The sequence below is a fragment of the Ctenopharyngodon idella genome, chromosome 24 (assembly GCF_019924925.1).
Source record: "Ctenopharyngodon idella isolate HZGC_01 chromosome 24, HZGC01, whole genome shotgun sequence".
NCBI classification, from domain to species: Eukaryota; Metazoa; Chordata; class Actinopteri; order Cypriniformes; family Xenocyprididae; genus Ctenopharyngodon; species Ctenopharyngodon idella.
The window spans coordinates 28183795-28209418 of record NC_067243.1 but is presented as its reverse complement, the minus strand read 5'-3'; the positions used below and the strand labels follow the sequence as shown (position 1 = coordinate 28209418).

The 25624-nt window shown below is 39.1% G+C and overlaps 5 protein-coding genes and 1 pseudogene across 5 annotated transcripts in view; 4 read left to right on the top strand and 2 right to left on the bottom strand.

Annotated features, from left to right (window-relative positions):
• The first annotated feature begins 11392 nt into the window (after positions 1-11392).
• LOC127506817 (histone H1-like) lies at positions 11393-12043 on the top strand. Its single transcript, XM_051883649.1, has one exon. It carries the CDS (start codon positions 11423-11425, stop codon positions 12041-12043), a length of 621 nt encoding a protein of 206 aa, XP_051739609.1. The 5' UTR covers positions 11393-11422.
• Positions 12044-12717: 674 nt separating this feature from the next.
• LOC127506879 (histone H2A) lies at positions 12718-13178 on the top strand. The gene has a single exon (XM_051883717.1). The coding sequence runs from the start codon at positions 12744-12746 to the stop codon at positions 13128-13130; it is 387 nt and encodes a 128-aa protein (XP_051739677.1). The 5' UTR covers positions 12718-12743; the 3' UTR covers positions 13131-13178.
• Positions 13179-13834: 656 nt separating this feature from the next.
• On the top strand, positions 13835-14307 carry LOC127506854 (histone H3-like). Its single transcript, XM_051883689.1, has one exon. It carries the CDS (start codon positions 13849-13851, stop codon positions 14257-14259), a length of 411 nt encoding a protein of 136 aa, XP_051739649.1. The 5' UTR covers positions 13835-13848; the 3' UTR covers positions 14260-14307.
• A 1350-nt stretch (positions 14308-15657) lies between these two features.
• LOC127506889 (histone H2B) lies at positions 15658-17105 on the top strand. Its single transcript, XM_051883730.1, has one exon. The coding sequence runs from the start codon at positions 15671-15673 to the stop codon at positions 16043-16045; it is 375 nt and encodes a 124-aa protein (XP_051739690.1). The 5' UTR covers positions 15658-15670; the 3' UTR covers positions 16046-17105.
• A 4636-nt stretch (positions 17106-21741) lies between these two features.
• LOC127506883 (histone H2B) overlaps positions 21742-25624 on the bottom strand; it is a 49289-nt gene continuing 45406 nt past the window's right edge. Inside the window, exon 3 of the mRNA XM_051883722.1 lies at positions 21742-22269. Coding sequence (XP_051739682.1) covers positions 21891-22265 — 375 coding nt within the window. The 5' untranslated portion in view covers positions 22266-22269 and the 3' untranslated portion in view covers positions 21742-21890. The remainder of the gene's footprint in view (positions 22270-25624) is intronic.
• On the bottom strand, positions 24907-25512 carry LOC127506856 (histone H3-like; annotated as a pseudogene).

Below are 25624 nucleotides of genomic sequence, written 5' to 3'. Positions count from 1 at the left end.
TTCTCAATATTTTGATGTTTTTGCACCCTCACATTACATATTTTCAAATAGTTGTATCTCGGCCAAATATTGTCCTATCCTAACAAACCATACATCTATACACACACACACACACACACACACACACACACGCACACACACACACAAAACACAACTTTATGGAGCCCTGCATTAACAATAAATGTTCAGCATGTGAATCTGTCACGTTGTATAGCACCGCCTTTGCATGTTTCAAGTAGGTCCTGTAAGAGAATGTAAATTTCTACTCGCACGCCTTCAGCTTTTACATATTCTGCTGGGAAGAATAGGTTGAATAGTAGCTTGACGATGTCAGGAAGAGGCAAAGGCGGTAAAGGACTTGGGAAAGGAGGAGCCAAGCGTCACCGTAAAGTTTTGCGTGATAACATCCAGGGAATCACCAAACCCGCCATCCGTCGTCTCGCTCGTCGTGGCGGTGTTAAGCGCATCTCCGGTCTGATCTACGAGGAGACCCGCGGAGTGTTGAAGGTGTTTCTGGAGAACGTGATCCGCGATGCCGTCACCTACACCGAGCACGCCAAGAGAAAGACCGTGACCGCCATGGATGTTGTGTACGCGCTGAAGCGACAGGGACGAACCCTGTACGGCTTCGGAGGTTAAACTTAATTGTTCTGTTGAACGAACCCAACGGCTCTTTTAAGAGCCACCCACATTGTCAAAAAGAGTATTAGTATTATTATTATTATTATTATTATTATTATTATTATCAGGGCCTTGATATGTACGGAAAATATTTGTTTCCAGGCTTTTGCTCCCATTTAGTTTTATAAAAATGTTCTCATGGCAAACGTTTAGTGATTGTGTAAAACGACTGAATGAATTCAAGATGCACATTTTCATTACATTTGTCTTTACCATACATTTGTCTTTACTGTTTTCACTAAAATAATATTTTCTCAAATGCCACTCAAACCAACAGATAAAAAAAGTAAACGTTCATCTAAATCAGACTATACTTTGCTTTTTGGTGATTGTGAAACATCAAACCATATTTACAGTATGAAACTGATATGTCAGGTGAATATATATGTTATTTGGTTGACTTTCTCCTCATCATGTAAGTTATTTCGAGAAAACTAATGGGGTACAAATAAAAGTATCATGCAGATGACTGCACATGCCAAACAGTGTTGCCAGATTGGAAATGTCCAAGTATCGTACCAGAAGCTCAAAATTATCGTATTTGGAAGAAAATTATCGTTCACGAGTTTTTAGTATAGGTAAATGAACTAAATTAAAACTATGATTTTTACAACGGAATGAATCAATACTTAACTTACTTAAACTGGACAATCACACTATTTTAGCTGCTGAACAACCAAAATTATGTTCCCTCTATCTCTGTAAAGCTATACTTTGACACAATCTGCATTGTAAAAAGCACTATATAAATAAAAGTGACTTGACTTCACGAGTCAAATGTACGGAATACAGCTATTTATCTAGACCAACAGCTTTTTGACATGACTTGCAAATTACCAAAATAGATAAATAGGCGTACCTTAGTGGGAAACAACTGACCTAAAAGCGCTGCAGCAGGAACATTAATTTGTGTTTGTGAGAGAGAGTCATTCTCCACGATGATTGGTCGAGAAGACGTAACGTGAGAGGAGATGGAAGACATGCCTGACAACATTCACGTTCTCCTTACAATCATGATGTAGAGGATCCACAGCTAGATCAATGAGTATAAACTGATTATAACGACCATCATTTGAAGTGTCACAAAATTCTGAAATTATCGTAGATTATGGGATTTTTTTATTATTATTGATCGTACATCGTACAGAGGTCAAAATGATCGTACAAATACGATAATTATCGTACATCTGGCAACACAAATATAATGCTGTATGAACCATTTATGTTAAATATGGTCTGAAAAATCTGTTTGGAAATTTGAGTCTGGAAAAGTATGGAATTTTGAAATTGAAAATGTTACACTATTTTATACATTTTACACTAAGGCTAAATAGTTCGAACACATCGCGAGACAATCTGGTACTTAATCCCCAGGGACTTTATTTGTGTATTGATACTGATGTATGATCTTCAAATATACACGTTCTCCCAGAGTTACTTTAATGATCACAATATCAAGTAAGAACATTGCAGAATTACAATTGTTAATTTAAACTACTTTATTGACATGATTGTGATCTGCATTGACATCTTTTGAGTGGGAAAGTCAGACAAAGAGTCACTGGCGGTTCTGGTTCTGCTGAATTTAGATGCTTTCAATTGGCAGATGTGTCACTCTAGCCAGCCAATTTCTGACCAATGAAAACAGGCAATCCAGCCCTCTGAAATTAGCATAAACTGTGTAGTGCACACTTTAAATAGCCACTCATGTTTTTGTAATTTTCTTGAATTGCTATATGCACATAAATACACGCATTCAGAAATTGCATAAATTCAATTAGTTGACCTTCAGAGCCGTAAAATGTTGCAACCGTTTCTGAAAATGCGAAATTTCCGTCACTCATATATTTTTTTTTTTTTTTTTTTTTTTTTTTTATGTCTCCAAAGTTGACGTCCAACCAAGGGTCAAGTTGGTGAAACTTTGGGAAACTGCCACACCTTTACCCAAAACGTGTGAAAGTTAAGATAATGAACCTGAAACTTGTAGGGGAGTGATTCAGGGGTGCTATAAGAGGGGACAAAGGAGCAGACGTCTATGCAGCGCGCCTTTTCTACCCAATGAAATACTTCCAACCTTTCATTGCGTGAATTACAGCCAATCAGAGGGAGATAATCCAGCCATGTGAAATTATCATGAGCTTCAAATACAGATCCAGTGCAAATCTCCGTTTATGCTGAACAATAACATTCCTGAACCAGTGAAATATGTTCTTAAAGAAGGCTCAAGAAATGAATGAAATCCAGAACAAAAGAGACTTAAGCAAAAATACAAAGTTCAATGGGTTTTCCTGTTCTAGTTTTTTAGCGCCGGTCTGGCCACACCCACCCGCAGAGCGCTTTATTCATATGCTAATAACCTGAAATAAGACAAGAAATGTGGTAAACACCCCCTATCAATACGATAAAATTAGCAGCAAACATTTGTTTGGCTTTATTGACCTTTCATCAGGATGGCACGTCACGCACACCAGGAAGATCTCCTTATGACTGTAGACAGCGAGGAAGAATTAAGTGTTTCATCAGAAGACGACGAAGACATTGATGATGAAGGCCTGCACTTTGAGGAGGGCTGTGATCCAGCGCAGGACACATTTTCTGATGAGTAAGCCGTTTATTCTTAATTTAGTTATTAGAATTGCTTACACGCGCGGTTTCAGTCCCATATGTCCAGTCAGAAATCTACCAGTTTGTAATATTATGAAATGTTGTTCTGTGGACTTTTCATTACATATTTAAATGTTATACGAAACGAGCATTTATTTTATACTCTATAATGTGGCGGGGGGAAATGTTTATCCTATTCTAATGGTCTAGTTTGGGTTTGCTCAGGACGGTGTTTGCTGCCACATCAACAGAGCTTAAAGGGATAGTTCACCCAAAAATGAAAATTATTCCATGATTTATTCACCCTCAAGCCATCCTAGGTGTATCTCTGATTGTGTTCGTCTGAAAGAATATAGTCATATACACCTAGGATGGCTTGAGGGTGAGTAAATCATGGAATAATTTTCATTTTTGGGTGAACTATCCCTTTAACTGTGTTCTCCATTATCTGCTTAGGTGTAAATGTTTCAAACTTGCATGACATAAGGTTGCTGATGCCCCATCAACACATATAAAGTGTGTGACCATATCTATTAATTGCCCATCACTTATGCATGCACTGGTATGCCACCTTGGACAACCTAAACTGAGAAATGTTACAAACATTTACCATTTCTTTTCTTAGGGATGTGATTCCTTCACGTGCACCTCATACAGGAGCGGCACACAAGCATCGTTCAATTTTCAACGCAGTTGAGAATCTTAATGAGTAAGTGTGCTTTTACCCCTCATTTTACAGATGACAGTTTCATTTTGTTTACATACTGTGAAATAATACACACAAAGTATACGTGTTTGTAATGAGTGGGCAATATATAAGTTTTAGTAATTGATAATGTTCTGATCCTGTTGCCAGCATGCTCAGTTTTGTTTTCTCCCCCCCACAGATGTGAGAATGACAGCAAACAGATACTTGTTGGAAAGAGAGACAGGAATCTGTCATGGAAAGCAGAGACTGATGTCGACATGACTCCAAAGACTCTGAGATTCCTGCCTGCACGGAAACCTGGGCCGCAGTTGAGTCTCGCTGACTCACACTCCCCTATGAGTCTTTTCAAACTTTTTTTCTCAGAGAGCGCTGTGTCAAATCTGTGCCACAACACAAACGCTCAAGCTGCCAGGGCACTTGCAAAGGGTCGCAAATACAGTTGGACAGATGTCAGCGTTGACGAGATGTACCGCTACATTGGACTCGTTTTCTACATGGCCACGGTGAAGATGAGCTCCATTGCCGACTACTGGCGGCAGGACAGTCTTTTCTCTTTGCCTCTTCCTGCCACAGTTATGTCAAGGGACAGGTACCGCACCATTTCATGGAATTTGCACATGAGTCACCCAGATGCAGACAAAGAAAATGACAAAAAGAGGGGCACAGCTGAACATGACCAACTTTTCAGGCTCAGACCCCTCTTGGACACTATCCGTCTTGCATGCAAAACCTTCTATCATCCTAGAAGAAATTTAGCTGTGAAGGAAAGACTGGTGGCATGCAGAGCAAATGCAGGAATGACACGGTTCACGAAAGCCAAGCCAACAAAGCTGGGCTTCAAGTTTTTTGTCCTTGCTGACTCATCAAATGAATATACTGTGGATCTCTCTGTGTACACGGGCAAGAACAGCTTTCCTACAGGCCATGGGATTTCGTATGATGCTGTGATGTCTCTTCTGGACAAGAAAGCTTTGGGCTCTGGGTACCATGTTTACATGGATGATTTCTTTACAAGTCCAAAGCTCTTAACAGACCTGCTTGCAATGAAGTTTGGTGCTTGTGGGACTTACAGAGACTACAGGAGGCGCTTCCCACAGAGTGCATCTAATTCACTGACCAAAAAATCCACCAGGGGATCCATTAGGTGGATTCGTGATGGGCCTCTTGTGTGCGTGAAGTGGATGGACAAAAAAGAGGTGTCTGTTTGTTCCACCATCCATGCTGCCTATACAGGAGACCGTGTGCAAAGAAAAGTGAAAGCACAAGATACATGGAGGACAAAGACTTTTCCGTGTCCCTCACCCGCGACTGCGTACAATCATCACATGGCGGGTACCGACCTGTCCGATCAGCTGTTGGAGTACTACACTGCACAGCACAAAACCATGAAGTGGTACAGAAAAGTCTTTCTACACTTCTTGGACATTGCTGCCACCAACGCTTTCATATTGCACAAGGAGCTACATGGCAACATGACGTGCAATGAGTTTATGGAGCAGCTTGTTGCAGATCTCTGTGGTGTGTCTCAGAAAGAAGCACCGAAACAGACTAGTAGTGACCACGTGCCGGTTCCAGGAGCTGAGCTGACCTCAGATGTCAGAAAAATTGCCACTACCGGTCGCCGCATATGTGCGCATTGCAAAGCAGTGTGTGGCAAGAAGCAACAAACACCTTGGAAATGCCAGGCATGTGACGTTCACTTGTGTCTTCAGTTGAACAGGAACTGTTTCCAGGAATGGCACAAAAGTGTGTGATTTCAAAATGTGCCTTTAATCACACACCCCTTTTTTTATTTGATTTTATTGAGTATATTGTGCACTATGTTTGTAAATAAACTACAAAAAAAAAAAAAAAAAAATCTCACATTCTCATACATTTTTAATTTTCATATTAATAGGGAATGAACCAATAGGGAATGGGGTGTTAAAGGCACCGTATTTATGACCACTGGCACGGTCTTGCATACTGCCTTTCTAAAACAAGAAAATCTATTTAGCATTTTAATTGCACTACAATCTGGGCTGAATACAGTGTAGTGAGACGTTTGCCTTACAGTACACATAGCTGAAATAAGCTCAAATATAGAGAATGTCCAACTTTTCAGGATCCAAAAAAAAAAAAAAAAAAAAAAACACCTCAGGTTGTATGTGTTGGGAGATTTTAGACCTCCATGTACTACTCTGAGAAATTCAGAACAGGTAACATCTACATGTATTCTCTTAAAGAGTTTTCCCAAAAACGGCCTTTGCTTTTGCCAGCATAATCCGTTAAACATCTTCCTGTCGTTCTCTGTGGCACATTTACTGAATGATTGGTTGTTCTAGTTCATCCAGGGAAGGTTTCTCAGGAAAACAGGAACGGAGCTAGTACACAATTCAGAAAAGTGTTTCATCCCCTCTAAGATTTCTTAAGTTGAACTACTATTATTTATTTATTTTCAGAACAGTCCCTTGTGTGCTTTGTAACCCAAAAAACCTTCCCTTAGGATGATCATAAATGTGGTAGCTTCACATCCATTTGGAGTTAATGTAATAGAACCTGATTGCTGGAAGCTTTTAATAAGCTGACTACACAGATGAGAGAGTTGGACAGAGAAGGTCCTGCACCATAAACGACTCTATAGAAATCCCAAATTCCAAACATCCATTCTCCCAACTGCAGCCAGTGTCTCAGGCCACAGAAGAGAGAAACACCCTGGACTGATGGTCAGCCCATCACAGGGCAAACACACAGACATGCACACAGTCACACCTAAAGACAATTTACTGTCTCTAATATCAAAATTACCCAGGAGGAGGAAAACAGTCATATTTTACACTATTTACAATGAAGTCAAAGGGCACCACTTGCCACAATGGGGGAAGAAAAAACAAACAAACAAACAGGTAAACAGAATAAGAAATAAACATACAAGAGAATATATTATTCCACAATATAAAACAACCTGTACAAACTCTCCATTAAGACTTGTGAGACCTGTGCCTCAGGTTTTCCTTCTCGCCTCCCATCTTTTATTTCACCTGGGCAGACTACAAACCCTCTGACAGAGGTTACAAGCCAAAGCTTTGTTTTCCTATGTAATGCATTAGCCATGGTCCCACACCAGCTAAAACTGCTTGCTCCACCTGCTACAGTTGCCCAAACTCTCACTATAGACTGCAACGATCCCCTCCCATTTATTCAGTGGCATTGGTTCTGGAAATTTTTTTCCATCCATTTGTCCCACAGGAATTTTTAAAAAAGTCTTTGTTAAACCTTTATAAGCCATCAACCAAGCCAACCAGCTAAGGTGAATCGTAACATTAGAAACTTTGATTAGAAGCAATACTTTAAAAACAATATATTTTAAGATTGTTTCAAAATATGCATACAGAAATATTCAAGTATTTTGAGAGTGTACAGAGTTTCATGGGAAAGTGGGCGGCGTTAAAGAGATCTTTTGGTGCATTTTGCTTTTGGCAAGTCTGGTGGAATTTTCTGTACAGCATAATGGGTAATGTACATAGTTTTTCACCAATTTCAATGAACCGGTTGAAAAAAACTAATTCACCAGTTCATTTATATAATCACACAATGTCACGTATACACAATTCTATTATTAAGGCACCCAATAATGATGTGAAAGGTGGATGTTTGACATGTCTAAAGTGAATAGTGCATATATAGTGAATAAATTTAGGAGAACTCTTAGTGGTAAGATTAAATGTTTTGTGAATACGGCCCCGGAATTATTTGTTGAGATGTCAAAACACTAACTGCTCTCGTTCTTTATCAAAATATCTTCTGGTATGAGACAATGTTGTTGTTTTTTTTTTTTGTTGTTTTTTTGTTGTTTTTTTACAGAACTTTTTGCCTCTGACCTGTTAGCTTTCAGATTGTACCTTTGCTTATCATCTATAATTTAGTCATTTTAAACTGTCTTTCTGCTTTACATCTGTGGACCAGCAAGCTTATTTTATGATGCTTTTTGTATACTATTACATGTTGGCCTACAACATACTGCACCTTTTTGCCACACACTATAGATCATACAAAATAAGTGTCTCTTTTTTTAACTAGTCAGTAATAAATCTGACTGGCTGGTAATATTAGCAAAGTTCATAGGGACAGTTTCCAAAAAAGTGCATCAGGTACAACATTAGGCTTCAGTATTCGGGTGATTTGCATTATTAAGACAAAACTGAAAATGAATTGTTAGATCCTTAAAACGTCTTGTCCTCAAAATCTCACTGACCAGCCAAACAAAGTTAGAAATGATACTGTTAGTTTATGAATAAAATAACTCTATCATTGTTCAAGCAGTTTTAAGAGCAAAGTTATATCTATTTAAGTTCAGCAATGTCCAAAGTATGTTGTTTTAGGCTCATTTTTGGTTCAGGGTAAAAGAGAGATGGTTTATAGGATTCAGGTCTCATCATAGCACAGAAACTGCGCTCGTTAAAATTACAAATGACTTACTTCTAGCTTCTGACCAAGGCTGTATCTCAATACTAGTGTTACTTGATCTCAGTGCTGCGTTCGACACTATAGATCATAAAATACTCCTAGATCGACTACAGAATTACATTGGTATCCAGGGACAGGCATTACGGTGGTTTAGGTCGTATCTATCAGACCGTCACAATTTTGTTTATTTAAACGGGGAAAAATCTAAGATAACAATAGTCAATTATGGAGTGCCTCAAGGATCTGTGTTAGGCCCTCTGCTATTTTCAATATACATGCTGCCACTTGGTAATATTATAAGAAGACATGGAATTAGTTTCCACTGCTATGCCGATGATACTCAATTATATATTTCAACACAACCAGATGAAAACTCTAAATTATCCAATCTGACAGAGTGTGTTAAAGAAGTAAAACATTGGATGACTAGTAATTTTCTTCTATTAAATTCAGATAAGACTGAAGTATTACTTATTGGGCCAAAAACCTGTACACAGAATCTCTCAGACTACAATTTGCATTTAGAAGGATGTACTGTTACTCCATCCTCGACAGTTAAAGACCTGGGTGTTATATTAGACAGCAACTTGTCCTTTGAAAATCATATTTCATATGTTACAAAAACAGCCTTCTTCCACCTCAGAAACATTGCTAAGATACGGAATATGTTATCTGTTTCTGATGCAGAAAAGTTAGTTCATGCTTTCATGACGTCTAGACTAGATTACTGTAATGCTTTACTAGCTGGTTGTCCTGCTTCCTCAATAAACAAGCTACAATTGGTACAAAATGCAGCTGCTAGAGTTCTTACCAGGTCAAGAAAATATGATCATATAACACCAATTTTATCATCTCTTCACTGGTTACCTATTAAGTTCCGTATCGATTATAAAGTACTGCTAATGACCTATAAGGCTCTAAATGGTTTAGCTCCTGTGTACTTAACCGACCTTTTATCGCCCTACAATCCTTCACGCTCTTTAAGATCACAAAACTCTGGACTTCTGGTTGTACCTAGGATAGCTAAGTCCTCTAAAGGAGGGAGAGCGTTTTCACATTTGGCTCCTAAACTCTGGAATAGCCTTCCTGATAATGTTCGGGGCTCAGACTCGCTCACCCAGTTTAAATCTAGATTAAAGACACATCTCTTCAGCCAAGCATTCACATAATCCATCTCATATCAGATCAATTGCACATGACTATCTTTGCTTAATGTTATGAACAGCAGCTATGCTAATTATTCTCCATTTGCTTTTCTGTCCCGAGGTGACTAGAGAGTACATCAGTTTCAGTTTGGATCCAGCCTCTTAAGAAGACCTCAGATGACTAAAACTTTGGAAGAGACGGCGCCAACTCATGCGATGACTTCAGAAGATGCAACATCTGGATCAACACGCACATTCACATTCTATAAATCCTAATTATTGTTAATATGTAATTCATTTTTCCAGGAGCTCTTTGCTTCTACCTCCAATTACATTGCTAACAGTGATTGTATGTTAATCGCCTAAATTATTACATTATTAGCTAACTGCAGTCTCCAAATTGTAATGTTGATATGCTTTCTCTGTAAAGCTGCTTTGAAACGATATGTATCGTGAAAAGCGCTATACAAATAAATGTGAATTGAATTGAATTGAATTATGTTTGGTATTACGTGTGAGGCACAAAATATCCTCACTACTCAAAAATATCCTCACTAATATAGTGGACCACAAAGAAAATGTATAATTACTGTATGTCATGAGAGCCCCATTTCTTTTCACAAGAACAAAAGTAAGAAAAATATTGTCCTGGGTCAGAAAACCGTGGTAACCCCTGATGTTTTCAGTTCAAAGAAACAAATTTTAGGAATACGTTGTAAACTTCTAAACAACTGAGACTAAAAAAAAAAAAAAGGATTTTTAATTGCTTTTGAATGTTGAAATTCAAAATGTTTTAACGTGATTTAAACGCTTATTATCAGCTCTTCATTTAATAGTGGTTAAACCAATATATATATATATATATATATATAAACAAACTACAGTAAGTGACCTTTGCTTTATTGTTTACATTTATTCATTTTATCAGGTGATTTTATCGGAATACAATCTTAAGGAGGCAATGACAGAGAAATGCTAGCGTTGCAATACAAAGTTTCAAACATTGTCCAGAAAAGTACAAGCTAGAACAAGGAGGGAAATAAGAAACAGTGATACAAATAAGTTTTATTTTAAGGAAAATATTAATAAGGAGAAACAAATATGACGATTTACATTTTAATTTAGCATGGTGTACATCACCTTATGAAAGCGTATTTAAGTTAAAACATTAATACTTGCGTGATCAGACTTAGGCTACATATTTAGTAATTATTATTCTTATTCTTATTATTATTATTATTATAAGGACAGATCATCTGCTGGCAGAAGATGAGGGCCAGACAGGAGAGTCACAAACACTCGGATCTTCCGGATGATGTTCGTGTGCTTCAAGCTGCCCAAAACAACAGCTGTATGAAAGCCTCCTCACGCCCCTCACTAATGCTGAATTCATTAAAGTTGCGTTCAGACTGTTTTCTGAACACACAGCGGACGCGTTCAGGTTTTTATCAACTTTTCCATTAAAACTATCCATCAAATTTACACGCGGCTTTTCCCCGTGGCTGATGCTCGCCTTGGATTTGGTCTGACGGAGGCAAAAGAAACATTTCCTCTCCGCGTATTTTATTTTTTAGCTCGTATTTTAAAGCTCAGAACCTCTGCTTGGTGTTCACTTTATTTTTTCTGCGCCAAACTATTTTACTGCTTCAGTTTTGCTCCAAATGTAAGAGAAGAAAACACAAGCGCGAGGGGCTCGTGGAGGCGCAGAGACACCGAGCAGGGCTAGGTTGAGTCTATAAGGTTCTCATGTGTTATTTAAGAGCGCAGCGCCGGTTGAGAGCTGTTCATTGCTGAAACCAGACAGTGTTTGATACAGCACAGATCCGATTCGAGAGAGATGGCAGAAACCGCTCCAGCACCGGCTGCTGCAGCCCCGGCCAAAGCGCCCAAGAAGAAGTCAGCTGCGAAAGCCAAGAAAGGAGGTCCAGGCGTCGGTGAGCTCATCGTCAAAGCTGTGTCCGCATCCAAGGAGAGGAGTGGCGTGTCCCTCGCCGCTTTGAAGAAAGCTCTCGCTGCCAGCGGCTACGACGTGGAGAAGAACAACTCTCGCGTCAAGATCGCCATCAAGAGCCTGGTGACTAAAGGCGCCCTGGTGCAGGTCAAAGGGACCGGCGCCTCGGGCTCATTCAAGCTCAACAAGCAGCAAGCCGAAACCAAGAAGAAGCCGGCCAAGAAAGCGGCTCCTAAAGCGAAGAAGCCCGCGGCCAAGAAACCCGCTGCTGCCAAGAAGCCCAAGAGCGCAGCGGCAAAGAAGCCCGCCGCAAAGAAATCGCCCAAGAAGGCCAAGAAACCCGCCGCCACAGCCGCTAAGAAGGCGACGAAGAGCCCCAAGAAGGCAAAGAAACCAGCAGCTGCTAAGAAACCAGCCAAGAGCCCCAAAAAGGCCAAGGCGGCTAAACCTAAAGCGACAAAGCCTAAAACCGCCAAGCCTAAAAAGGCAGCGCCCAAAAAGAAATAAAGTCTCTACCGTTTTTTCTCAACGGCTCTTTTAAGAGCCACCCACTAACTCCGAATAAAGAGCAAAACTCGTGTATATTATATCGCTTAAAGTAAATAGCCAAGTTTCATTTTAGACCTCTTAGACTGCATTCAGAACAGACAAGCCACCCAATTCTGAAAATAAACTCGAATGAACCGTTTTTATATGTGAAAGCTCATGAGGGTTCAGACAGTGATCACAGTCCAAATGGGATGTTGTACAACAAAGTACAGACAGAATATTTACACAAAACACTCCGCTGGAGAATTGTGACAATACAAACAACAGTGAAAACACTCCAATATTACAACAGGAACATAATACTGTACAGTATCAACGTGCACAGAATATAGTGTGTGAAAGGTGTAGCACTTTTAGCTAAAAGAGCGTACAATATATATATATATATATATATATATATATATATATATATATAATGTATTTCAATGGGTTAATGGTTTCATGTCTTCTGTCTTAATAGTCAGAAATACGTGTGCATACATAATTATTCTCGGCCGAAAGGGGGTTGGTCTTTGGAGGGAAGTTCAGTGATTGGTTTGAATCTTTACAGACTCTAAACCAATGAGCGACTGACACTCTAGTTTAAAGACAATATGTGGAAACCAAAAGTCTCATTTTGTGCTTTCTGTATGTGAAAGTTACAACAACTGAATTAAAAATGAGTGGAAGAGGCAAAACTGGAGGTAAAGCAAGAGCAAAAGCCAAGACTCGCTCATCCAGAGCTGGACTGCAGTTCCCCGTCGGCCGTGTCCACAGGCTTCTCCGCAAAGGCAACTACGCCGAGCGCGTCGGTGCTGGTGCTCCTGTTTATCTGGCGGCTGTACTCGAGTATCTTACCGCTGAGATCCTGGAGTTGGCTGGAAATGCCGCTCGGGACAACAAGAAGACCCGCATCATTCCCCGTCATCTGCAGCTGGCGGTGCGCAACGACGAAGAGTTGAACAAACTTCTGGGCGGAGTGACCATCGCTCAGGGCGGCGTGCTGCCCAACATCCAGGCTGTGCTGCTGCCCAAGAAGACCGAGAAACCCGCCAAATCCAAATAAAACTATTAGAGATTGTTTAAGTGATCTAAAGGCTCTTTTAAGAGCCACCCATTTTATCTAATAGAGAGTGCTTTTCTTTGTTAATATTAAAAAGCATCATAAACTACTTGAGGGGAAAACAAAAACCTATTAAACCAGTCAAATGTATAAGGTGTGCATTCTTATTAGAAGCACATGATGATCCGCCGACGTGTCTGTAGAGCTCGTTCTTTAGGAGGCGTGTAGGTTGGTCAACTAACCTTAAAATACAGTTACATGTCTGCTTCGATAATGTATCGAATATTATTTTGATAGATTACCCAAAATAAAAACCAATATACACGCTGCTTTATGTATTTACAGGACTTTATGCTGCTTTTATACAGACTATAATGTGACTTTGTTCTAATTCAAAATCTGCACAACCACTGGGAATTAAGGCGAGTATTTCAGAATAAATATATACAACAACTTGAATATAAAGCTCATGGAGGTGTCCTGTACACTGAGTCAACCAAACAAAGCACATCGAGCGGGAAACCCTCTGTTTGTTTGAAAAAGAGGAAACGCGCAGTCATTGGCTAGCACTCATGTAGAGACGTCACATATTAGCCAATCACAAAGCTTGCACCCTCGCGACACTATGAGCTCATGGCCTCACAATGCCTTAAAAGCAGGCGTGTAACACAAAACAGTATTTTCTATACAAGTAGGCTCGAGAGAGAAGTAGACTGCAGCAATGGCAAGAACCAAGCAGACCGCTCGTAAATCCACCGGTGGTAAAGCCCCGAGGAAGCAGCTCGCTACAAAAGCCGCCCGTAAGAGCGCTCCGGCCACCGGCGGCGTCAAGAAGCCCCATCGTTACAGGCCCGGGACCGTGGCTCTCCGAGAGATCCGCCGTTATCAGAAGTCCACCGAGCTGCTGATCCGCAAACTGCCCTTCCAGCGGCTGGTGAGAGAAATCGCTCAGGACTTCAAGACAGATCTGCGCTTCCAGAGCTCCGCTGTCATGGCCCTGCAGGAGTCCAGCGAGGCTTATTTGGTCGGTCTGTTTGAGGACACCAACCTGTGCGCCATCCACGCCAAGAGGGTCACCATCATGCCCAAAGACATTCAGCTGGCCCGCCGCATCCGCGGAGAGCGCGCCTAAATCCATAACCACATCAAACCCCAAAGGCTCTTTTAAGAGCCACCAAAATTACACTGAACGAGACCATTTCCAGTTTAACTAGTTTCCAGTAATCCTCTGTAGTAATTATTTTAGTTTATTTTTGATAAAATAAAACATTCGTTTCGTCAAAGAAACATTGTACCATAAGGAAATCGCATGAGGCCATACAGGCATAATAGGTGTGAATACAAATGTATTATATTTGTAAGGAAAAGAGTGAGAATAATCTAAATATATTTACATTTTCACATGATTTTGTAATGCACTTATAAGAATAGTAATTCACAAACTATATCTGCATATATTATGATCTGCACATTTTCTATAGCACTTAAAAAAGCTATAAAATACGGGTAGCGCTACCGGTTGATGAGGAAGATAAAGTCATAGTGACAATCCGTCCCGGTGAGGTTGAGAGCGAAGATGGAGATGGGGATGAAGATGGATATGAAAACTTGATATAATAACATAATATGATGGTTTGATAATACTTGTGTTCCACTATGGTAAAATGTTATTTTTTTTTATTAAATATGAAACTTTAAATATATTAAAAACGGGATAAATTTGTTTGTTCAAGTGTCTAGTTAAAGACTGATGTTTTCAATATATATATATATATATATATTTTTTTTTTTTTTTTTTTTTTTTACATGAAAATGCCAAATGTTTCAAGTTGTCTTGTGGTACAATGTTGCCTCGAGGCAACAAATTTATAAAAAATAAAGTATTTATTTATTTATGAAAATATTTATTGATATCGTTAAAGTGTCCAATTTTAAGATTTTATTTTCCCTCATTGATATCATATTGCGTACCATAGAGGGTTAATTGGAGTCGAAAGGATCAAATTAGATCAGAATGCGACCAAAGTTAGTAGATTTGAAAAAGAAGAAAACATTAACGAAACTGGCATTTGTTTTACACAAATGGGCTTTTATTTATTATTCGTGTAGTTTAAACAGTTCAACAGTTTCATGAATCAGTTAAGTCCCGAGGAAAAACTGCTTTTTTAAAGGGTGCCTAACCTATAATGGTCTCTTTCCTCCAACACTCCCTCAATGGGTCTAAAGGGCTTTTAAAATTAAATTACACAATTGTTCACAATATTTGTCTAGAATCGCTTGTAATAATAAAAAGAGCGGAAACGAAACAAAGGAAACAGGTTGTAGTTCAGTGGTTGGCGGCGGCGCATGTGATTGGCCCTCATTCCGCTCGTGATGCTTTTGAGTTGTCCAATGAAATACGAGTTTATGGATTTGGCCTATTAAAAGAGGCAAATCAGATAGTTCCTGTATCTCTTTGAAAATTAGCATAGGGCAGTGAATAAATACCTCTGTGTCGTTTCTGATCTTATATTGCTTTGTGAAGTTTGCATTTAAAAAGTATCATGCCTGAACCAGCAAAGTCCGCGCCTAAGAAGGGCTCCAAGAAGGCCGTCACCAAGACCGCCGGTAAGGGAGGAAAGAAGCGCAAGAGGTCCAGGAAGGAGAGTTATGCTATCTACGTCTACAAAGTCCTGAAGCAGGTTCATCCTGACACCGGTATCTCTTCCAAGGCGATGGGCATCATGAACTCTTTCGTCAACGACATCTTCGAGCGCATCGCCGGTGAGTCGTCTCGTCTCGCTCACTACAACAAGCGCTCCACCATCACTTCTAGAGAGATCCAGACCGCCGTGCGTCTGCTGCTGCCCGGAGAGCTGGCCAAACACGCCGTGTCCGAGGGTACCAAGGCAGTGACCAAGTACACCAGCTCCAAGTGAGGTGTGATGTGACTTTAACCAACCTAAAGGCTCTTTTAAGAGCCATCCATCTCTTAGTTAAAGAGCTTTTGTTTGTAGAATTTGTTGTAAACGGATATCAAGTATCGAAAATTGAGATTGAAATAAGTGGATTTTCTAAAGTATCTTATAAAATTCAATTCGAGTTTAATACAAAGCTATAGTTTTCGTTGTTATTCAGCGACAGTTACTCGTTTTTTTTTTTTTTTTTTTTTTTTCTTCGTTATTTCGGGGGGAAAAAAGTTAATCCAGGTAAATTATGGGGTTGGAATGACGTGGATAAAGGTTTTCAGTTTTGGACAAATTATTAATTTAAATACACAGGTGAAATCTCAATTTTAGCTCTCAAAAGTTCCAAATCGTGTACTTTTATTGCTGTTAAAGCTCTTCAAAACTTGAGCTAATTAGTAACACTTACTACATCATGAGAGATCTGCATATTAATGGGAATTAAGTTTACTATATGCATTTACAAAGCATGTGATATAAGGTTCATTACTGTGGACCGGAGCATTTGGGCAAAAGTAAGTTGATTTCTGATTAATTTTAATAGTCTACCCTAATAAAACAGTTTAGTGAAATTCACTTGCCAGGAGGGTGTTTTTACAATAAATTCTAATCTTTCAATCTTTGGATTTCTCATTGTCAGCTTATTATGGACTAATGCACTGCAGCTGTCTGAAAATGTTTTTTAATAAAGTATCTTCCAACTAACCTGTCAAATGATGATGACTGAAGAACACTAAGGAGAACTCTGAATATTACACTGCTCTCATGCAGCTATTATGATGCTAACTGAAAGAAATTAAGTTGTCAAATATTGGTGGTGATATAGCATGAGAGGTTTTTGAGCAATTTTATGTAGGCCGATCACTTTTGACCTGGAACACCACAAGTGTGATTTTGCACCAAATAAAATCATTTCAAAACAAGCTTCCTAGTTACACATTAAAGCACATTAGTGTGAAAAATTGTAAAGAATATATTAATTTCATTCAATTTTGCCAAAATTTCTCTTAAATGTTTTTTTTTCAGTCAACAATTGAGGTGCATAAGTACAGAGTAATGAGGCCTGCAATCAGCCAGATCCAAAAAGAAATACAAAACCTGTGCTAATCGAAAGAGAAAATAAGCTGACAAAAAAGTTTGAATCCAATATTTAGAGATAATAAAGTGTACTGAGAGACTTGCAAGCAATTTTAAAAGGTCATCATTTTTGACCCGGAACACCAAATTAGGCAAAGGGTTTTGATCACCGCACAAGGGTTAAAGAGGTTGTTCATGGATGAAATGGAGCAGATAGAGAAAAAAAATCAAGTGTCCAGCATACATGAGAACAGTTTAACCAAACTGAAAGACTACCTGCTCCATCTCATCCACAAGAATATCCATTAAAAAAAAAAAAAAAAAAAAAAAAAAAAAAGTCCAGTTTGCTTAACATTGCTGGAACATTATCTTAAGGTTAGCATAACGTTCCTGCAATGTTCTTTTGACCTACATTTTATTAATACAACATTCTAGGAATGTTGATTTGTAATGTTCCAAGAATGGAAAAATTTAGTTTTGTTTAAATGTTAACAAAACATTTTAAGTTTATTACACGGCTGGAATACTTGATTCTCATTGGCTGATTGGCCAATTGCGCCATCCAGCGGTATGTTGTTCCCCGATAACAACCTCTGAAAACAGATAACACAGGCTCATCCGGTTTACTAAAGTCAGCAGCACTTGCTAGGAAGGTTTTTTTTTTTTTGTCAAAGTTTTGTGTTTGGTTAGCTAATAAAATATTAAAACTCAGTCAAATCAATATTTTGTGTACAGTTATTTAATTATGTCATCCAGTATCGTGGACCTGCTCTCTCTTGTTTCATACAAATGCAGCTGCTGCCATTTTGCAACTATTGTTTTGTACACTGTTGGATTATAAGATAACAGGTACGATTTTAAAACAGTTTCATCTCAGATCAATATCTCTTATCCCCATAATTATTTAAGTGCCGAAATGCCATTTAATAAGTGGTGTGACTGTGTCTTATCCCTGAAATGTCCATCTAGTTTGAACTTGGTCGCTAGCAACTGCTCTCTCCACAGAAGCTTTGCGTTCAAAGAGCTAACAAAATATTTCAACTCAGATCAATATTTCGTCTATTATTTATTTATGTGGCAAGTAGCCGTGTAATAAACGGGATAATATACATCCAGCCAGTTGTTATCTCGGAATAAACCCCTTCAGGCTGATGGAACCTCCGATTGGAGTTTGGGTCCTGATCACCCTGTCGGGGTTTATTCTGAGATAACCGGCTGGATGTATTATCCCTTACTTAGCATAATGTTCCTGCAACATTCTCCACTAAATTTCATTAACAACACAACATTCAAATAACGTTTATTTGGAACATTCCAATAATGTTAAAATGTCCACATTCTTTAATGTTAAATGTTATTTTATGGTTAGAATATTGTTCCTGCACTAGGGGTGTAACGAGATTTCTCGTTGAGTTGCTTCAATTGTAAACTATTGTAAACATCTGCTCTGCAGCACAAGCTGCAGAGTTGCACACAGTGCAGCAGGAATCATAGTTCTCTGATCACATGACGAGAGTAAGGTAAGATCACTGATAAGTATTTGTTGCGCGCAACTGAGCCTAAGCGTCCGATAAATGTCTCATCTTGTAGAGTGCACGCTCTGCACCGTGAATTTTTGAATTTCAAAGCGAAAGTAAAACGCAAGCTCCCTGGTGCACGCAAAATACATACAATAGCGTGTCTCCCAATATCAAACCTATCTTAGGCTGGACAGTTGTAACCATCTCTTAGCTCTGGTCTCTGTTTGCACTTTGTATATTGACAGAGTACTTTGATTATGGTTGCACTTATTCTTTGCACTTAATAAGACTAAGAAAAAACTTATTTGTTTTTGATATTTATACTTTTTTTGTTTTGTTTCTGTGTTCAGTTTATGGAAAGGAGTTCAATTAGGAGGTCACACACAGCCTCAATCAGAAGCTCTGGAAGCTCATAATTCATGTACAGTAAGGTCTGAAGAGACTCATGTGAAATCATACAGGAGAGAAGCCAGTCAATAACATATACATTTCAAAAGGTGTTTGGAATATATAACTGCACACTTGGAACAAAACAACAACAACAACTGATTGTTTTTTTTCTCTTTTCTTTTAAGGTAAACTAACCCTTTAAAGGTGATTACCCTTGCACAAATCAAAGTGAACCAAGCAATTACCAAACAGCCCAACTGGATATGTATACATACAACTACACATTCGCACTAGACACACACAAACAAACCAACTGGACAGTCTTACAAACATACAAAAATAACTGAAACATCTATCAAATAAAATGGTGTGTTTGATCAGGGTTGGAACTAAACTCTGCAGGACAGTAGCCCTTCAGGCGCAGGGTTGGACACCCCTGTTCTACCTTAAAATGAGCTGTGTGAAACTCTGCAAGGGTCTTACGGGTCTTCCCTAGGGGGACCCACAATCTGCCTCTCACTCATCACCCTGGAATTCACAATAATGCAATGACCAGTACAGGGAGCCCAGTTTACACTGAGACACCATTCATTGTCAATACTGTGGATAATCCCTTTTTATACCCTAAACAGGCAACGTATCTCAGGAGATACAACTCATAACTACATCAAATATTTAAAAAAAAAATCATTTGGATATGTTTTACTTAAGTCCAGATGATATAAAAAAATGACATGAAATTATTTTTTGCTGATCATTTTCCTGTCTTGCCTGTTTAAGGGTTAGAGAATGTGGACATTTTATCGTTCTTGGAATGTTCCAAATAAACGTTCTTTGAATGTGGTATTGTTAATGAAATTTGGTGGAGAATGTTGCAGGAACATTATGCTAAACTTAAAATAACGTTTTTAGAATGTTGTATTGTTAATAAAATGTAGGTCAAAAAAAATTGCAGGAACATGAACGTTAACGTTAACATTAACACAGGAACCTTAAGATAACGGTCCAGCAATGTTAAGCAAACTGGATATTTCCACGTTTTTAGAACATTTCATATCACCGTTCTCACAACCAAAACAGAATGTTTTGAAACATAACTTTGTTACCTGGGGATGTGTCCAGTGTGTCTGGATCTGTACCGCGATCCTCACCTGCTGCCCTGGCCTGTGGTCATAACTGTCTGTCACTCAGACCACAGCCGTTTGAGATGTTTGTGCCGACAGTCACTGCAGCTCTAAACTAGAAGTGCAAACTAAGCCCATCCCAAATTGACTTCCATATTCACATGTGGTACCCTGAGCTTTGAAACATACCTGACTGGAATTTTGTTTCCAAAAAAAATGAAAATCAAGCTGAAATCTTGTTTTTCGTTAAAAAACTAAACAAAAACGAAAAAAACTAATTTTCTCGTTTCTGCTTATTTAATTTCAAATTGGAAAACAAACTATCAAAATGTACACGGACCATGCTTTAATGTTTAACTAGGAAGCTTGTTTTGAAATGCTTTTATTTTGTACAAAATGGCACTACGTCATACTGGTGTTCCAGGTCAGAAATGGCCGGCTTTCTCAAAATGCTTGTTAACCTCTCAATGTGCTATATTATCACCAAAATTTGTCAACTTGATTTCTTTCAGTAAGCATCATAATAGCTGCCCCAGTAATATTCAGAGTTCTCATTATTGTCCTTCAGTCTTAGATGCTTCAGTCATCATTTGACAGGTTAGTTGGAAGATATTTCATTAAAAAACATTTTCAGACAGCTGCAGGGCTTTAATCCATAATAAGATGACAATGATTAATCCAAAGACTGAAAGATTTATCAGATTTACAATAAAGTCTGATAAATCTTTCAGTCTTTGGATTTATCGTCAGCTTTGGATCTATCATTGTCACCCTCCTGGCAAGTGAATTTCACTAAAATAATAGCTATTACTATGAGTCAGAAGTCAACTTAATTAGGCCCAAATGCTCCTGTCTACAGTAATGAACCTTATTTCACATGCTTTGTAAATGCATGTAAACTTGATCCCCATTAATTGAGATTTCACCTGTGTGTATTTAAATTAATTTGTCCAACACTGAAAACATTTTTTTTTCTTTATCCACGTCATTTCAAACCCCCATAGTTTACATGGATTCACTTTTTTCCCCCCAAATGATGCAAAAAGACAAAAAAAAACAAAAAACAACACAATTCTCAATAACCTTAATATAATTAAACTATCAAGTTTTCTCAAAGGGATAGTTCACCGAAAAATGAAAATTCTGTCATTTACTTACCCTCATGTTGTTCTAAACTTGTATAAATTTCTTTTTTCTGCAGAACACAAAGGAAGATATTTTGAAGAAAGTTTATAACCAGGCCGCTTTGGGGCACCATTAACTTCCATTGTAGGAAGGGAAGGGAAAAAAAAAAAAAAAAAAAAAAAAAAAAACGCACTATGTAAGTCAATGGTGCTTCAGAACTGTTCAGTATCCCAAATTCTTCAAAATAATCCTTTGTGTTCAACAGAACAAAGAAATTTATACAGGTTTGGAACAACATGAGAGCGAGTAAATGACAGAATTTTTGTTTTGGAGTGAACTATCCCTTTAAACTACACCGTCATTTTTGCAGAACAGAACAGGTCTCTGAACAACGACCAAAACTAGCTTTGGATTAGACACGGACCAAATTACATTACGGTTTAAAAATCTAGAAATCCACTTATTTCCAACACGTAACACATTTAGATTTCAACATATTATACAAACAACAGAAGCTCTTTAACGAGAAGATGGGTGGCTCTTAAAAGAGCCTTTGGGTCGCTGAGAGTCTCGGTTAAATCTCTACTTGGAGCTGGTGTATTTGGTCACTGCCTTGGTGCCCTCGGACACGGCGTGTTTGGCCAGCTCTCCGGGCAGCAGCAGACGCACGGCGGTCTGGATCTCTCTAGAAGTGATGGTGGAGCGCTTGTTGTAGTGAGCGAGACGAGACGACTCACCGGCGATGCGCTCGAAGATGTCGTTAACGAAAGAGTTCATGATGCCCATCGCCTTGGAAGAGATGCCGGTGTCAGGATGAACCTGCTTCAGGACTTTGTAGACGTAGATAGCGTAACTCTCCTTCCTGGACCTCTTGCGCTTCTTTCCTCCCTTACCGGCGGTCTTCGTGACGGCCTTCTTGGAGCCCTTCTTAGGCGCGGACTTTGCTGGTTCAGGCATGATACTGCGTAATGTCAAAACTGACAAAGGTGAAATCAGAAGCGACACAGAGGTATTTATTCACTGCCCTATGCTAATTTTCAAAGAGATACAGTAAATATCTGATTGCCTCTTTTAATAGGCCAAACCCATAAACTCGTATTTCATTGGACAACTCACGAGCGGAATGAGGGCCAATCATATGCGCCGCCGCCAACCGCTCATGTTTGAACTACACCCTGACTGTTTTCTTTGTTTCGTTTTCCGCTTTTTTATTATTAGTTTGAGAAAACAAGATATACTAGACAAGTATTGTGAACCATTTTAAAAGCCCTTATGGACCCATTGAGGGAGTGTTGGAGAAAAGAGACCATTATCAGTTAGACACCCTTTAAAAGAAGTTTTTCCAAGGGACTTGATTTATGAAACTGTTGAAACTAAACTAGTAAATAAAAGCCCTTTTGTGTAAAACAAATACCCATTTCGTTAATGTTTTCTGCATTTTTCACTCTGCTAACTTTGGTCCCATTCTGATCTAATTTAAAGTTAGTTACATTGTTAAACATTGTGTAATACAAAAGGTCTTTGTGCGCCACTTAAACCAACATATTCTGGGTATAATCACCTAGTACTATAAGAAAAGACACTGCTAGTCCCGATACTTTACCGTGAAACACCGTTTATAAACTATTTAGTAATACTTTCTCCGAATCCAAAAAACAAAGCGTTTTATCAATTAAATTCCTTTGACTCTTTATGTGACAGAGTGGGTGGCTCTTAAAAGAGCCGTTGGGTTTGTGTAGTTTTTCCTGATTTCAAGAGTTTAACCTCCAAAGCCGTACAGGGTTCGTCCCTGTCGCTTCAGCGCGTACACAACATCCATGGCGGTCACGGTCTTTCTCTTGGCGTGCTCGGTGTAAGTAACGGCATCGCGGATCACATTCTCCAAAAACACCTTCAACACTCCGCGGGTCTCCTCGTAGATCAGACCAGAGATGCGCTTAACACCGCCACGGCGAGCGAGACGACGAATGGCGGGTTTGGTGATTCCCTGGATGTTATCGCGCAAAACTTTACGGTGACGCTTAGCGCCTCCTTTCCCGAGCCCTTTACCGCCTTTGCCTCTTCCAGACATGTCTTACACAACTCTATCAAACGATGATAAAAAATGGTAAAAGAGTATTACTAGGAGGCCTTTTACATTTGCTCACAGGACCTGAGAGAAACCAACGCCGAGTCACAAGGCGCAACACGCACCTCCCCTCAATATAGTTCGAGCACAAAATACTGTGATTTAATCCTAACACGGATCTAACGAGGCCTGTCCTTTGTTTAATATGAAAAATTAAGTTTTATAAGATTTATTTAACAAAGAAAATATTATAACATTGTCATATCATATAGAGATACTGAATGACAATGAAATGTGACAATATATTTATTAGACAGTTCAGATATATTTGCAGAATATAAATTATTTCAGGCCTCAAGGATTTAAACTGTAGGTCTCAGCTGAATATGCACCTGCATAATCTCTTCTCTGGCCTTCAAGCTGCGATAAAAGTTTCAAAACAGACCATGCCGCTAGGGAGTAGCTAGAAGATTTAATAAAACTGTGGATGAGCTAATTAAAAAGAGTTGTAAAATACCAAACTATATTTTTTTGGCAGACTGTTTGAAGATAAAAGTATTGTCAAACATCTGGATACAAGGTCACTGGTTAAAAATTGTATAAAAATTAGAGTTTTTCACAACTGCTAAAACACTAAACTCCATTCTCTGAACCAAATGGTGAGTGGCAGGGACCCATTTATCGAATAAATCAGTCTTTGTGTAAAATCTTAAACAGGTTCAGGCAGTTAAACAAAGTTTGCAAATTTTATGCTTTTTTTTTTCTTCAAAACTCTAAACACATTCTCACTCACTAAAACATATCACACTGTGATGCACTTGTGTTGGACAACAGTAAACGCAAGTGGCAAAATTAAACACAACTACAACAGTTGTCGTTTACGAACAACGGCTCAAAATTGATGTGATCAAACCAGCTGTGGGAAATATAAGGCAGCTCAGAGTGCACAGGTGCATTGAATGGTGATAGGAGCAATGAATGGAAACATTCTGAGAGGGAGAGGAGGAAGAGTATGTGTAAGAGGATGAGGAAGAGCAAGGTGTGTTTTCAAGTGCTGAATATACAGACATACAATACTATTCAATATTCAATACAATACTAAACTACATACATACAGTGTACAATATATTCACCCTAGTTGCAATTATACTTTCATAATTACAAATTGTGTTCACATTTTGTTCTGTAACTAAATGCTCTGGATGCTGTTTATGTAGTGTCTAATGAATGATCTGTAGTGTTTATATTGATCTGTAAGCTTGATTTTGCCATAAGAATCAGAAGTTTTGTCAATGTAGTTCGAAGAATTGGTTTTGTGTTTAATACTGAGAAACTGGGTGAAGGTTTCACGAAATGTCATAGCAATTGTGAAAAAAACTGTAAAGTCTGTTTATACACTATTATTGACTATTTGTACAAATATTATTCATTTAAGTATAAAATTAACTTTGTATTTCTCAAAGATATTAATACAAAGAATATTTATGTATATTTATTTTTCTTTATTATTAAACTGGAAATGGTCCCGTTCAGTGCAATTTTGGTGGCTCTTAAAAGAGCCTTTGGGGTTTGATGTGACAGATGCGGGTTTAGGCGCGCTCTCCGCGGATGCGGCGGGCCAGCTGAATGTCTTTGGGCATGATGGTGACCCTCTTGGCGTGGATGGCACACAGATTGGTGTCCTCAAACAGACCGACCAAATAGGCCTCGCTGGACTCCTGCAGGGCCATGACAGCGGAGCTCTGGAAGCGCAGATCTGTCTTGAAGTCCTGAGCGATTTCTCTCACCAGCCGCTGGAAGGGCAGTTTGCGGATCAGCAGCTCGGTGGACTTCTGATAACGGCGGATCTCTGAGAGCCACGGTCCCGGGCCTGTAACGATGGGGCTTTTTGACGCCGCCGGTGGCCGGAGCGCTCTTACGGGCGGCTTTGGTAGCGAGCTGCTTCCTCGGGGCTTTACCACCGGTGGACTTACGAGCGGTCTGCTTGGTTCTTGCCATTGCTGCAGTCTACTTCTTACTCTAACCTGCTCGAGCTGGAAATGATACATTCTATTACACGCCTGATTTTAAGGCATTGCGCGGCCACGAGCTCACAGAGTCGTGATGGTGCGGAGGCTTGTGATTGGCTAATGTGTGACGTGTGCTTATGACTGCTAGCCAATGACTGAACGCTCCCTCTTTTCAAACAAGCAGAGGGTTTCCCGCTCAGTGTGTTTTTGTTCGGTTTAATACTTTGTACATCAGTGTA